Genomic DNA, 15,872 nt, shown 5'->3' on the forward strand with positions numbered 1-15,872 from the left:
GTGGTGCACGCCTTTAATCCCAGCACTCAGGCGGCAGAGGCAGGCAAATCTTTGTGAGTTTGAGGCCAACCTGATCTACAAGAGCTAGTTCCAGGATTGAATCCAAAGCTACAGAGAAACCCTGTCTCAAAAACCAAAAAAGAGTAGCAATTGCTCTTAACCATTGAGTCATCTCACAAGCCTAACAGTGATGTGGGAGTGATTTCTTATTAATAAAGAAACTGTAGAAGAGGGAAGTGGCCGCTTTTTTAAAGGGAGAGAAACCACGCCCCAGTGGGCTGGTACCTCAGCGGTGATAGGCTGGAGGAGTGGGAGGACCTTCCGCAACATAACAGTTAGATTTTCTTTTATTTTATCAGTATGAACCTTTCACCTGTATGTATGTTCACCATATATACCATATGTGTGACAGGTGCTCACGGGGGCTAGAAAATGGTATCAGATCCTCACAAATGCTCTGAGTCAACATGTAGGTTCTGGGAATTGCACTTTAGTCCTCTATAAGAACATCAGGTACTGTTGTCCTCTGAACCATCTCTCCAAACCTGGTTAGATATTTTACCTGATCTTTACCCAGTAGTACTATCTTCCTTCTGTCTTTATTACAGCATCTTTCTAATGGTAATGGGTCTTGTTTTGCAAACACATCCTGGACAAGGTGTTGCTAATGTGTCCAAGAAGGAGGTGTTGGTGCCCACAGCCGGGAAGCAACACATGGACATTCTTAGGCTATAGAACAGTGATGTCCTATAAGAACTGGTGATGCGTGTCCTCAGAGGCCAAATGTCAACTAACATCCAAACAGGGGCAGTAGGGAAAGTCCAAGTTTTAACAGAAGGAGGCCCAGCCTAATAGCAGTGACCATGTTTAAAGGATCCACAAGAGAGTTTGGAATTTATTTTTCACGTGTACCTACTGTATTCTAGGATTGTAAAGATTTAAAAGGCCCACATGTGGGTGTCTGTGAAAAACTCTATGATGTAAATTATGTGTATCTGACCCAGAAGGCATGGTGATATCTGTGTCTGTAAAACTGGAACAACATTCCCTACCTCTTGCTTGAATCCATCCCTGACACAAGTGTGTTTCTGGTTGGAACATGACAATTAAACCATGGCCAAGTGGTTTTTTTTTTCTCTCCACCAACATCTGCTTCATCTTCAGCAAGTCCCAATACTGCCCTATTTCCTAATCACATAAAAAGAAAACAGAACGAGGAGATAAAAGGATGATTTCATTTTATTCTTTTATAGTGTCTTTTGCAGCGTGGACTTCAATTGCAATGGTGCATAACTGCTAATGTGGCTGGCATTGGAGACTGAGCACTTTAATTCATTGGGCTATCTTCTGAATAGCTTACAATTCGAATCCAGGTCTGCTTTGATTTGAAGTTCTGCCTGTTTCATTTCATCTACTTGACCTCTAAGCTATATTCATAGGAGTAGGAGAGAGGTGTTGTCATAGCCAGAAGATTCTGTAAGTCTGTAAATTATATTTAGTCAACCATGAAGTTCCTAACTTGGTTTGGAGGAAGGATATGCACTCTACATGTATGGCCTGCATGTGGAGTTAGAGAGGGTTGGGAATCCCATCCTACAGTGTTTTCTCCTAGACTTTAGTGTGGTATAGTGTGGTGGTTTGAATAAGAATGTCCCCTAGAAGATCATATGTTTGGATAGTTTATATCCAGTTGGTGGTACGGTTTGGCAAGAGTTAGGAGGTGTGACTCTGCTGGAGGAGGTGGAGTTCGAGGTTTTCAAAGCCCACAGCATTTTCAGTTACCTGTGTCTGGCTTGTAATTGTGAAGCAGATCTAAGTTCTTGGCTATTGCTTCTACACCTGCTTGTCTGCTGCCACACTCTGTGCCCTTGATGGTCATAGACTCACAATCTGCAACTTCAAGCCCCAGTAAACTCTTTCTTTTACAAGTTGCCTTGGTTATGTAGTCTCTTTATAACAATAGAACAGTAACTAAGACCACACCAATTTCGCGATTTCACCACTGTATCTAAAAATACTTTGGAGAAGTAACTCATTTCTCATTCCATGCTGTATCCTCTGCTGATGTTTGTTTATTTTCTCATTCACCATTCCTCTCTGTTGAGCCTTTGGCATGGACGCACTTCTGCCCAAGAATCTTTCCCTGTAACTTGCACTGGACATCCATTCTCCCTGTCTCTTGAGTGACTTCTGTTAGAGCTTTACTACGTAGGGCGATTCTTTTCTCTTCCCTATGGAATACCAGTTCCCACCCAGGGTGTGTGCTAATATCTTCCTCTCTATGCTGCTGGGCAGGCACTGTGAGAACATCACTGAGTTGAGTGGTCCCTCTTTCTCTACTATGGTCTGAATGCCTGTGCCCATCCCAGATTCTAAAGTTGGGATTCTAATCCCTGATGGAAAGGTAACAGAATGTGTCTGTTTCATTATTCCAGAAAATCCCTTGAGAATGCCATTAGTGCCCTTATAAAAGAAGTCCTATAGAGCTAATCTACCATATTTACTATGTGGGGACTTAGCTAGAAGAAGCCTTTGTGAATCCAGAGATGGGTATTTGACAAATACAGATATTGTCAACATCATGCTCTTGGGTTTCTTAATCTGAAGTATTGTGAAAAATTTCTGTTGTTAGTAAGTCACCAAATCTATGGCATTTTGCTACAAAAACTTAAATGGGCTGTAGTCAGAAATAAATATGCCTTTCTGAATTCTTAAGACCTGAGTAGCAGATACATAAAATACAATAGAATGGAAACTGAGGGTGAGGAGTCATTGTAAATCCCAATTATAAATAACACCTAGCGGAGTGGCTCGCTGGGATTGAGAATAGCGGGCTGCCCAGAGGATCTTCCCCTAGGAATCTGGAGGGGGTGGCATGGAATCATGGTTCTTTGCATCTTTTCAGAACTTTAAAATTGGAGCTCTGAGGATCTCGAATTAGAAGGAATAAAGTAGCCATCTCCAGTTTGTGTTTTCCCAGCATACCTAGTGAACTTCCTTCAGTGATGGAAAGTTCTTTCCTGGTCCACAGCATGAGACAGATATAGTGTCCATTTCCAAAGACACAGCACCTGTTCTAAGCAAATGTCACAGGCTTGGTGAAGAGGGGGTGGGGGTAGATTGAACATGGCTATACACTTGGGATGGGGACACACTAGTCAAGGAGAACAGAAGAACATTTGTGCCACAAATGGGAGACTTCAAAGCCAAGGAGGTGGAGGTGTGGAGGTGGGGAAGCTTCTAAGGTTTTGACTAGGTGATGATTAAGAAAGGCAAGAAAACCTTTCTAATAAAAGAGAGAGAGTTTTAAGACTTAGTCAAAATAGAGATTGTCAGCCACAGAAAGTAAAATAAAATAAAAATCATTCTTCTCACCATGTGAGGTTCTAAAAAGTCCCTAAGAGTACAAGGGAGAGAAATGCAATACTTATTTCATGAAAAAAATATTAAGTGGGCAAAGTGGAGTATATCTGTGTATGGCTGGGTATGCATGTGGTGTGTGTGTGTGTGTTTGTGTGTGTGTGTGTGTGTAACTGTGTCTGCTGGAATGAGGAGGCATAAAGGGTAGTATGTATGTGTGCAAGCAAATGTCTGCATGTGTGTGTGGAATGGGGGTGGAAGGCCTAGAGAGGGCCTGTTCCTTCCAGATAGTCTCATCCTAACCCCAACAGTTCCACCTGCTAGTGCTCCCTACCTCAGTACCAGGAGTCGGTATATTCTCTATAGTGGCCATTCTAACTCTCACTGGTCTTTAGACTCTCTCTTCCTTGGAAATACTTGCTTGTTTCCTTTAGATTGGATGCTGTGAGGCTCTTTGCACACCAGAGCTAGCATTTTGACACCCGCATCATAGCATGAGTTGTCTGGCTTCAGCACCAGCCTGTGTATCCATGACACCTATTAGCTCACACACTTATGTGGGCATAGACTGTGCGACATTGCTGTCACTGAGTACAGGCTCTGCCCACACAAATAAGGCCTTGTTCTGCTACTATAATCATATGTTAGACAACTTTAGCCAAGTTATATAACCCATGTCAGCCTCCATTTCCTTATGCAATAGTGACATAATAGTACCTGTCATACAGGTTGTGTAGTTGTGCAGCTGAAACAAGACAATGGCCATGCAGAGAACTTAGAACATCGTCAGCGATGGGCCGGTCACTCAATAACTATTATATGTCGTGGTCAAGTATTCAATAGTTATTCATTCTATATTCCAAATAAATATCTTCATGAGAGTGGCTTTTATTCAGCTGTGCTGTTGCTATGATTTAGTAGTTGCTTTTCCTGATACCTAGGAAATAAAGATGTTTATAAAGATTTCAAGCATTTAAATGTTTAAAACTCTCTGGTCCATAATAAGAATAAAATAGCCAATGAAATATACAGAAACATAGTTCACAAAATTTCCATGTGATCCAATTAGAACATCGAAGATTCAATAGAACTTTCATCTTTAGTACGTTATTCAGTTTCATCTTTCAAGTCCCTGGAAGCATTCCTTAGCTGCAGTGGATTGATCTCATAAATAGCTTTTGGAAATGGGTCCCATGGTCTTATAATGTATGCCCTCAGCCCTGATTCTATCATCCCAAGAAATGTCCTGCTGATGGTCCAATACTAAGTTAGTCATCTGTTTCTGGCACCTGCGAGACTGCACAGTGACCTAGCTTATTTTGGAAGTAAATAAGATTCCTTTCGGTTGTGGAGACATGAGCTCTTCTGTTTGCTAGAATGAGCTCCAATATGGAATGACTTGGAGCATCCAGGGTGGGGGTGGAGGGTGTTCCGGGTAAATTTATTCTTGCTAAAATCTCAAGGGGCAGTGACTCAAAGAAGTTAAGGGAACAGACCACAGACCAGGTTTTCATTTGTTTGGTTTTCCCTCTCAGTAATTCCAATTCAGGAGCCCCCAACTTCAATTATTTAAAAAAACTAAACAAGCAGAACCGCCTTCCAGGTGTCTTTCCCTGCGTCAGCAGTGGCTAGGTAAGTGCAGTACACACAGCAGATCTATAATTCAGCTCAGGAATATTTCCCTTAATAATTAATTGTGAATTACAAAAGAAGGAAGCCCAATAGGGCCCACGAACAAAGCTGCTTGCAAGTTTGGCATCCCAGGTGCCAACCAAACAACCCAGGTCGGATCTGCTCCAGTAGTTGGACCTGTGTACCACAGTGCTTGCTAGATCCATCGGGGTTGTTGGGGAAGACACAGGAGACCTGAAGCTGACCTGGATCTCTCCCCTTTCCCCTCCCCTTCCCTCTCCTCCCCTCCCCTTCCCTCTCCTCTTCTCTCCTCTCCCTCTCCTCTCTTCCTCTCCTCCCTTCTCCTACTCTCCTCTCTTCCCTCCCCTCCTCTCCATTCCCCTCTCCTCCTCCTCCATCTTCTTCCTCTCTCTCTCTCTCTCTCTCTCTCTCTCTCTCTCTCTCTCTCTCTTCTGTGGATTATTAAAAATTGCACATCCACATCTATGTACCAGAAACGGTTCACAAACCGCCAATGAAACCACCTAAAGTTCCTTTGGGGTGTGGTTGCCTTTCTTAGAACACTCTTCCCTGGCTGGGGGTATGGTAGTGTGGAATACTTATGTTAAAAAGTAGGTGGGTGGCAGTAAAGATAGGGGCAGGAATACAAAGTCTCCCCAAGGCCCCACATGGTGCCTCAGGTTACATAGCAGGTATTTTTCGCAGCAACAGTTTCAGAGAGGGCTCACCTCATCCTTCCAAAGCCTCCAGCCTAGGCCATTTTGCTCAAAACACTCCAACTGCGGTCCTGTTGAGACTTATGCCCCTGGTGCACAGTAAGCTTCACCCTGGGTCACTCTCTAGATTCGAGCACTCTCTTTAACACATGGTCTAATACACAGGTAAAGTTGGTTTTTCTCGGAGCCTGGGAGGCCGAACTTAGGAGCTGAGGCTGCAGACTCGGTTGTTCTAGGAAGACTGCTACTATTTCTGGGATGTACTCACAGAGGAGACAAGGAATCCTGAACCTACAATCTCCCCAGAGATGCACCTGAGCCCTACTCCTGCACGTTTTGGGAGGAAACAGGAATGGTGCCAGGGGATATAAAGAAAGATCAGGGTAGAAAGCGAAGCCGCCTCAAGCTATCCACCTAGTTTTTGGACTGCATCTCCCGTCAAAGTCCCTCTCCCAGCCTCTCTAGTGGCACCTCTGCTGCGGTCCTGGACTTCTGTTCCAGCTCCTGCGGGACACATCTGTCTCCGGGATTTGCTCCTCGCTTGGGGGTGATAGTCAAGTGCTCCTGGGACGGTTTCCAGAAGCGAAGCAGTCATGGGGGCTGGGCCGACGGGTGGGGTCGCAGCGTCGTGACTGTGCCCGCCCAGCCACGCGGGGAGGCGCCCCGGGTGACAGCCCCAAAGGCCACACCCTCAGCCTGGCCTGGCCCCGCCCCCGCCCGTGCGCGCTGGCAGCCAGGGGAGGCGTGTGCTGCTCCTGCAGCCAGCTAGAGAGCGAGACTGGGATGGATACTGGAGAAGGAATCCAGGCTTAACAAGTGATCGCTGCTGTCTAGGATTTTGAGTCTTTTTCGGGGGAACCTTGACTTCCGTTCCCAGTCCAGGTCTGCTGTGCCGAACTCCAGAGAAGCCAGGAATCTCCGGGGTCTACCTTTGGGGCGTCCCTAATCCCCACCTCTGGGCACCAGTAAGGAGGACTCTGTGACACCCCCCACCCCGGCCAAGGCGACAGAACTTGTTCCGTGGATATTTGGAAGCCTCCACCTGCCAAATCCGAGTGATTTCTTGTACTGCGCCCCCACCCCCCACGATTCTGCCCCTCCTCCAGCTGTTGCAGCTTGAGGGGAGAAAACAAATCACCGAAATTTTTTTCTCTGTTTTTATTTTTCTCACTTGCTGGGAACGGTAAGTATGATACCTTTCTTATCTTTTCCCCACCCTACTCTTTTGGCTGTTGAGAAACTGTGGACATTTGAGGAATAAATAATATCTAGAATGTGACAGAAGGACATGAATGGAAGGCGGTTAAAAATAAACCAGGAGGTGGGAGAAGGGAGGTGCAGATGCAACGCGGCGCTCCAGGGGCAACCCAGGGGATGGGGCCAGTGCGCCCTGCTTAATATGCCTGAGCGGGAACCTGGGTCTGGAGGCCAGGGCGCAATTAAAGATGTCGTTCCCCAATGAGGTGGGGTTTAGATTCAGCATCGTTTTCGTTTTGTCTAATCCCAGCCTCACCGTTCCTCTCCTTTGCGAACAGCTGAAGAGCGGGTCTGTATTGCTGACTCTCCCAACATTAGGATGGCATGTATTTTCAGTGTTTGAGCAGTCCACAGGGACTGGATAAATGGTGTGCGATGAAGTACGTGTTTCTTATGGTATTGGCTTTCCTGAATCTATCACCTTTTTAATTGTTAATTCTGTCTCCTTCTTTCTGCCCTTCTCTCGGATTTGGTTCAGGTACCACCCTAACACAGTTGCAGAAATTAGCATCTAGAGAGGAAAACAGCCTTGCTGTTGTTGGATAAGAGGATGCTTTGGCTGGTGTTTGGGAGCATAGAGACAGGAATAGGTGCCTTGCAAAATCCTCTTAGTTTAATGGTGTTTAGAAGAAAGGGGGAAAGCCCCTGCAAAGGTCTCTTGCATAAAGTATGCTTGATTATCCTAAGAAGGATACCTGGAGAAAGAGATTTTAAAACAGTTGGGTTTGTTGGAAAAATGGTTGGGTGTGTTTACCCATTTTTCGTTTTTTCATTTCCTTCCTTCATTCTTTCCTTCCTTTCTTCCTTTTCTTTTACTTTCTTCCCTCCTTCTCCCCCTTTCCCCATTCTCCCTCCTTCTCTCCCTCCCTTTCATCTTTCTCTCCTTCTTTCTGTCTCTCTAGGATAGTGAGGTAACTAGAAGCCAATGAAAAGAAACACAGTTTGCTTTTTGAATGTAGAAGAGTGAGTTAGGCAAACAGTAATTAACAAGCCTAGGTAAATAACGAATAGGGAAGCATTAGCTGTTAAGCAGAAAGAAGGCAGTTCCAGAGCTAGGGGAATGGGCAGTGTGCTGGAAGACCCTCTCATTCGAGATCTTTGAGGGGGTTGCTTGAGTAGGAGAGGCATCTGCACATTTGTAAATATATGGGCATGTCAGTTACTCAAGACTTACTCAAGTGATATCTATCTATGCAAACTGTTTGTAACTGTTGAGAAGTTGAACAAATTCTTGGGCTATTTAAACTGTGCCCATCTTATGGATGTTAGCTGACACGCCACAGTGAATGTAGCCCTAAAACAGTTTTATAAGTAAGGTCTTGGAGGCCTCCCCATGGTAAACACTTCTGAATGTAAGCTGGTGTGATGAATCAGGCGGAGGAGAAGATGTCACTAGGGACACCTTCTGAGGTGTGTTTTCTGGATTTTTCTTTTTTTGGTCTAATCAAGGATGTGTGTGAGATGTGTGTGACAATCCCTGATTGTCATTTAAGTAATAGGACTGGTACCAGCAGTAAGGAGCAGCAGGTGCTTCAGGGGAGGCTCCTGCTAATGGCTTCAGAAAGCCATTGCTCTCTCACTGCCCAAGTGTTTCCAGTAATAGAAGCTAGAGGATGCCGTGTATTCTACCTGCTATCATCCTTTCTGATTCTTTGGGTCACTTTTTTGTATTCTTAGAAGTCCTCTTGGAAGAAGCAAGAGGAGATTGGAGTTAGGGGCAAGATGTTTCTCAAGTCCTGACTGGGGAGATGAATTCAATCGACTTAGGAGAGCAAAGTAAGAAAAGAGGGACCGCAGGTGATAGCAGGGCAGGTTGCGGTCTGTCAACAATTGTGGGGTGAACTGGAGGGTGAGAGAACAGGATAAGAGTAAAAGGAGGTGAAGTGTGCTGTCCAAGGGCAACAGCCACACGTTTCAGAAGAGTACAGGGGGTGAACATGGATGGTTTCAAGGAAAGGGGATGGTTACTAAGAGATGTGGGAACTGGGATTTGCTTCTAGTCTGTGGGTGGTAGGGAGTGTTCAGGAAGCTGGAGTAGAGAGAAAAACAACAGGGGCATGTTTCATGGAATCAGAGAATGCCAGCTCCAGGGACTCATAGGCGTGAGTGTCGCAGTGTCTTGGATGTGCTCAAGTTCTGTCCTTACCCACTTCAGAGAGTGGCAAAGAATGTGAATTTAGGGAGTGGGTGGATAGGTGGCAATATAGTTTAATGCTGTGATTTCCATAACCTTCAATTCGTTGTCATTCATCATGTGCAAGACAATATGCTATCCTGATAGCATCCATGGTCTCCATTGATCCTTACAAAGGTGGGGTGGAGGGGCAGGATTATGTTGTTTACACTTTATAGATGAGGTAATTGATGTTCATTCAAGTAGTCTGACTCTAAACAGAAGAAAACTGGTTTTCTTTTCAACTTTTTAAATCCCGAGTAAAGACAGAAAAAGAAAATGGAAGGGTGCTTAATTCAACAACATTTAATAAGTGGAAAATTTAAAGAGAATTCCTTGAGATAAATGAATAATGGAAACAGCTGTAAAGCCACAGCGCTGCTGCTGTAGGATGAAGAGGATGCCAGTGAGACTGAAAACCTGGCATTGGTGAAGGGCAGAGGAAAGCAAGAACGTTGTGGACGGAAAAAGGACAGAAGCAAAATAAATGAGTTGACACACACTCACACACACACCCTCATACACACACACACACAATAGACCGAGCAGAACTGATAAGCAAAGAAGACACACACACACACTCATACACACCCCCCCCACACACATACACTCATACACACACACATAATGGATCAAGAAGAACTGATAACCAAAGAAGACCACACACACACACACACACACACACACACACACACACACTAGACCGAGCAGAACTGATAATCAAAGAAGAAAGTAAGATGGATATTGAGGGGGAAAGATTTTTAGAGCAGCCTGCCCAGTGCTCTTGAAAAGTTATGGTCTCCTGGCGTGTGTCTCGTGGTTTGCCTGAGGACAAGAGAAGAAATTGTATGTGGGGTGAAGGGTTATTTGCTCGCGATGGTTTGATTCTTTTTATTTTTCTCCTGTGCTTGTTTCCCATCCTTCTTCAGGTGAAGTGCTTCTTCTGAATGAGTCTAGCCACAGGATGGTCTTCATTTCCTGATTTCTATGGAGACCTCAGAGTTGGGTTTGCAATTTCTGGAACCTCATCTTCCACCCTCCCAGCCTTCCAAGGTCTTTGCGTCTATCTACAACTGGGCATTGTCTGTGGGTCCATGAAGTCTTGATGATCATAGAGAGAGCCCGTGAAATCATCCTCACAGACTGAGCAGCAATGGTTGGACACATTGTAAGCCACATCTTAACATGGGTCAAGCCATCACTAGAAGGCAAGTGCTAAGGCTAAAGACTTAATTTGCATTTTATTTAAATTGGATGGACTGGGCTTTGGACAATTTCCATGCAGAAAAATTGTATTTCATTTTTCTAGGCACAACTTCTGGCTGTCAGATACTTGCTGCCTTTGAGTCTTGTAGCGTCATTACCAACCTCATCCCAGACATTCTTCCAGATTTGAACATCTATCCCCAAACACGTAGGTGTTCGGGAGACCGCAACATTTCCTGTCTTATGTTTGAGGAGCACTAGGCTGTTGTCTAGACTAGCCAAGCTCTGGAAAGCAACTGCCGAATCTCTGAGAAGAGGGAGCATGGGGTGTGCTGATTTAAAAACAGAAAATGCAAAGTTGGACTGAAAATATCCTAAGTCTTCCAGGCAATCTGCTTAAGGCTTCCAAACTTACCTTAATTTGGTAAGAAAATAAGCTGCCCTATTTTTCTTTCTTCTTCTCTTACAACTGGAACCAGCAATTTCCCAAAACCACCACCATGGAGGTTGCAATGGTGAGTGCAGAGAGCTCAGGGTGCAACAGTCATATGCCTTATGGTTATGCAGCCCAAGCCCGGGCCCGAGAGAGGGAGAGGCTTGCTCACTCCAGGGCGGCGGCTGCTGCTGCTGTGGCAGCTGCCACGGCTGCTGTCGAAGGCACTGGGGGTTCTGGCGGAGGCCCCCACCATCATCACCAGACGCGTGGGGCCTACTCCTCCCATGATCCTCAAGGTAGCCGAGGTAGTCGGAGGAGGAGGCATCAGCGAACCGAGAAGAAGAAACTCCACCATCGGCAGGGCAGTTTTCCTCATTGCTCAGATCTGATGCCCAGTGGCTCTGAAGAGAAGATCCTGAGAGAATTGAGCGAGGAAGAGGAAGACGAGGAGGAGGAGGAGGAGGAGGAAGAGGAGGGAAGGTTTTACTATAGTGAGGATGACCATGGGGACGGGTGTTCATACACAGACCTGCTGCCTCAGGATGATGGGGGCGGTGGTGGCTACAGTTCAGTCCGCTACAGCGACTGCTGTGAACGTGTGGTGATAAATGTGTCCGGGCTACGATTTGAAACCCAGATGAAAACGTTGGCCCAGTTTCCAGAAACTCTGTTGGGAGACCCTGAGAAGAGGACTCAGTACTTCGACCCTTTGCGCAATGAGTATTTTTTTGATAGGAACCGGCCCAGCTTTGACGCCATTTTATATTATTACCAGTCAGGAGGCCGCCTGAAGAGGCCAGTCAATGTCCCCTTTGATATCTTCACTGAGGAGGTGAAGTTCTACCAGTTGGGAGAGGAAGCCCTGCTCAAGTTCCGCGAGGACGAGGGCTTTGTGAGAGAAGAGGAGGACAGAGCTTTGCCCGAGAACGAATTTAAGAAACAGATTTGGCTTCTCTTTGAATATCCGGAGAGTTCTAGCCCTGCCAGGGGCATAGCCATTGTATCTGTCCTGGTCATCTTAATCTCTATCGTCATCTTTTGCCTGGAAACGTTGCCAGAGTTCAGGGATGACAGGGACCTCATCATGGCCCTGAGTGCGGGTGGGCATAGCAAGTTGTTGAATGACACATTGGCGCCCCACCTAGAGAACTCGGGGCACACAATATTCAACGACCCGTTCTTCATCGTGGAGACAGTGTGTATTGTGTGGTTTTCCTTTGAGTTTGTGGTCCGATGCTTTGCTTGCCCCAGCCAAGCTCTCTTCTTCAAAAACATCATGAACATCATTGATATTGTCTCCATTTTGCCTTACTTCATCACTCTGGGCACCGATCTGGCCCAGCAGCAAGGAGGTGGCAACGGCCAGCAGCAGCAGGCCATGTCCTTTGCCATCCTCAGGATCATCCGTCTGGTCCGAGTGTTCCGGATCTTCAAGCTCTCCAGACACTCCAAAGGCTTGCAGATCCTGGGCCACACCCTCAGAGCCAGCATGCGGGAACTGGGCCTTCTTATCTTTTTCCTCTTCATCGGGGTCATTCTCTTTTCCAGTGCTGTATATTTTGCAGAAGCCGATGAACCCACTACTCATTTCCAAAGCATACCGGATGCGTTTTGGTGGGCTGTGGTCACCATGACAACTGTGGGCTATGGGGACATGAAGCCCATCACAGTGGGAGGAAAGATTGTGGGGTCCCTGTGTGCCATTGCGGGTGTCTTAACCATTGCTTTGCCTGTGCCAGTAATCGTGTCTAACTTTAACTACTTCTACCACAGAGAGACTGAAAATGAGGAACAGACCCAGTTGACACAGAATGCAGTCAGTTGCCCATATCTCCCTTCTAATTTGCTCAAGAAATTCCGGAGCTCGACTTCTTCATCCCTGGGGGACAAGTCAGAGTATCTAGAGATGGAAGAAGGGGTCAAGGAATCCTTATGTGGAAAGGAAGAGAAGTGTCAGGAAAAGGGGGATGACAGCGAGACAGATAAAAACAATTGTTCTAACGCAAAGGCTGTGGAGACCGATGTGTGAGTCGTTTTCCCCACCTGGCACTGCCCCCATCTCCAAATATATTCATGCATAGAGAGTGCAGTTATGAAAATGAAATATGCAAATGATTGCACTGCATACAGTAGTACGCTGTTTAATGGTAATACACGGCATAATTGTGACTAAATTTGTATTGCATATCAAATAAATGATACATCTTGGAGAAGAGGGAGGTTTAAATAGAGTAGATCTATCTTTATATTTTTTAATAGAATGCAAGAATTTTGCACATAAGGGGAAAACGTTAATAGTAAAGATGGTCCTGAGGGGTGTGTGTGTGTGTGTGTGTGTGTGTGCGCGTGTAAGAGCGTGTGTGCACATGAGTATGTAAGTAAATTGTCAACATGTTGGGAATTGTGCTGTGATGGAAAAGTTGGCATTCTGAAGTATTTACTATGTAAGAACTAATGAATTTGAGCAGTCTTTTATCAGTGTTTTAATAACATCTCCTATGTCTTTGGATTCTGTAGTTGTTTTTCTAGAAATTGTAAGAATTACTGTGTAGAAAAAAGAGAAAGTAAATTATTTAATAGAATATAGGTCACAATTTAATCTTGGATTTAATTAAAGTTTATTTTTAACTGGAAATTAACTTTTGAAAAGGCTGCAGGGGCCTTTAGAAATTGATTATATTTTATTATTAATTTTGGGGAGGTATAATAGCAAATGCCTAACATTCTGGAGGAAATGTAACAAATTCTGTTCACAGGTCATAAGACTGGATTTTTTGTTTCCTTTGCACTACTTCCTATGCTGAAGACTGAGAGAGACTTCGTACTGTGAATGTTTACTAATGTACCAGTCAGTTCAATGACAATCATTGGAGGAATGGTTTCTTAGTCTTTTTTTTTAATCATTCTTTTTCTTTTGTGAGACTAATGACCACACAGATAACAGCACATGATTCCTGTTTTAAAATCTGAATAACTGATCTACAAAGAAACTATATAGTAAAATTCAGCAGCTGAATCTTTTGAAATTGGTTTGCTACAATGTTGCTTCAGAAACCATACTATTTTAAATACTATTATGCCTTTTAAGTCCAGAATAATTTAACCAAAGTTATTGCATGCACAGAAAGAGTTCTTGAAGAAATAAGGCACCCAGCAGCTACAGTGATTATGGCTTAAGATTTTTTTTATTAAATATGCAAGAAAATACTAGATTTAAGTCCATTTTGTGTTTGTGTGTATGTGTGCTACTACAAAAAAAAAAAAAAACCAATCCAAAAACACAAACTGTGGGGATTCACCTCAAATGCTATCGCACTCTACTAACATTGAGCTAGAGAGGAATGGTTCGAGAATATTTGCTTTCTTCATCGCCGTTGTAATCAATATGTTTCCCCAGGTGGTTTCTGAGGACTACGCTTCCATCTAACTTACAACAGGTATTCCTGAATTTGAGGTAGCACAAATTGATGAGCCTTATACCACTATATCACCATGAAATACATCTCAGATCACGTAGCATAAACACATAAGAGGTCTTACTCTACTATATATATCCAAACAAAACAAAATAAAATATTGTTTACAAATGGTTGTCCCGAGAATTGTGGGAAAATCCCATGCCCACTATTTCAGCCAGTAACAAACTTCACAAATGTAAATAAAACCCAATAAACCAAAACCAAACAACAAAAGAAACATCCCACATGTAATTGGGACTTTTGGCCCAGAAAAATCACTGGATACATTCTACTTCTCCTTTAATGGTATTTGAAGTGAGACGCATGCATTCACATTCCAGCCAACCAATGCCTCTCTTCCTGTCTTCTCGCTACACTCATGGGAAAACACTTTGCTAGAATTCCATCTGGAGAAGGAAAGGCAGCAAGCAGCAGAGGTGACTGAAAGACACGGTGGCACCTTGTGATTAGAATTCCAGAAATGACATTTTGATTCAAATACATTGTTTTACAGCAAAACGTAATGAGTCTTTGACAGGCATGGCCATAATCTTTTTGCAAAAGTCACTTAGACATGTCTGTACCTCATTTTCTTTTTTAATGAGTAGAAAAGCAAGTTAAATTACAGGATTTGGGAAAGCAAAGGAAAGCTTGAAAACTCTGAAATGTTGACTTTAATTCAGGTGTTGGTACTATTTCTAAATTATTCAACATTTCTCTAGCAAAGGGCATTCATCGAGCATTTTGTAGAAGTAACAGTAAGGCTTTGTCTGTGATAAGGAGGGAAGCATTCTGTATTTCTTTCTTTTGCATCTCCTTTCTAAATGGGAAAATTATATTAAGTTTATTTGATGATGTGAATTATATCGATAATCTTGAGACTTCATAAACTATACATAATTAAGAATTTTGGGGCTCCTTTATTTGTTTTTTTTTTTTTTGTTTTTTTTTTTTTTTTGGAACCCGATGTTCAGTCGTGTGCTTTGAAACCAAATATTAGATTGTCATTCAAAATGTGTTTTCCTCCATGCAAGATGCATTTATCTTAGGGTGGGTGGGATTAATTCTATCTCAAGAAGAAAACTTTGAAGTCCTTTGCCTTGACGGTGGGCATCTCTGCAGGTAGCATGTCTTCACTTGCAAGTCGGCTGTTCAGTTCAGCTGTGAATTGGGAGTGAGTCCCAAGTCCGAGCTATGCAAAGTGCGTTAGAACCTTTGTGAAGATTTCCTCCCAGGGAAACCGCAGCTGTGCAACCGATTCAGGAATCTTTATTTTCTTAGATGCCACCATACAGGTTTGAAATACGTACAGGTTCACTACTCAGGAAAGAAAAACAGCAGTGATCCCCTTCAAGATCAGGATGCTTGGGATCAGAGGTCCTTTTCAGATGATGGTATCCAGACCACACCGTCTGAATGTCAGCTTAATCAGGATCCTTTCACAGGTGGTTGCACTGTTATTTCTCACAAACTCTTGAGAAGGAAGCAGTGAGACCTAACGGTTATGGGGAAGAAAGGAAGAGTAGACAATGTTTCCGTTTCTGTAGCAGAGAGGTGGTGCCTGAGGACTGGTGACTGGTCCAGGGAATCCTGAGAACTGTGGACAGACGGTGTCATTTGACTCTTAGGCTTCA

General features: G+C 44.1%; 1 protein-coding gene across 1 annotated transcript; it reads left to right on the forward strand.

Moving 5' to 3' along the window:
- Window positions 1-6,466: 6,466 nt before the first annotated feature.
- Window positions 6,467-15,049, forward strand: Kcna4 (potassium voltage-gated channel subfamily A member 4). Its single transcript, XM_041679248.1, has 2 exons — window positions 6,467-6,891; window positions 10,068-15,049. Exon 2 carries the CDS (start codon window positions 10,845-10,847, stop codon window positions 12,807-12,809), a length of 1,965 nt encoding a protein of 654 aa, XP_041535182.1. The 5' UTR covers window positions 6,467-6,891; window positions 10,068-10,844; the 3' UTR covers window positions 12,810-15,049.
- Window positions 15,050-15,872: the final 823 nt, after the last annotated feature.

Source organism: Microtus oregoni, unplaced genomic scaffold (assembly GCF_018167655.1).
Source record: "Microtus oregoni isolate MIOR12 unplaced genomic scaffold, Mior012 000031F_ref0000149, whole genome shotgun sequence".
NCBI lineage: Eukaryota > Metazoa > Chordata > Mammalia > Rodentia > Cricetidae > Microtus > Microtus oregoni.

What these genes read in the sequence shown, in the direction of transcription:
- Kcna4 (XM_041679248.1), top strand. Translation starts at nt 10,845, where the DNA reads ATGGAGGTTGCAATGGTGAGTGCAGAGAGCTCAGGGTGCAACAGTCAT.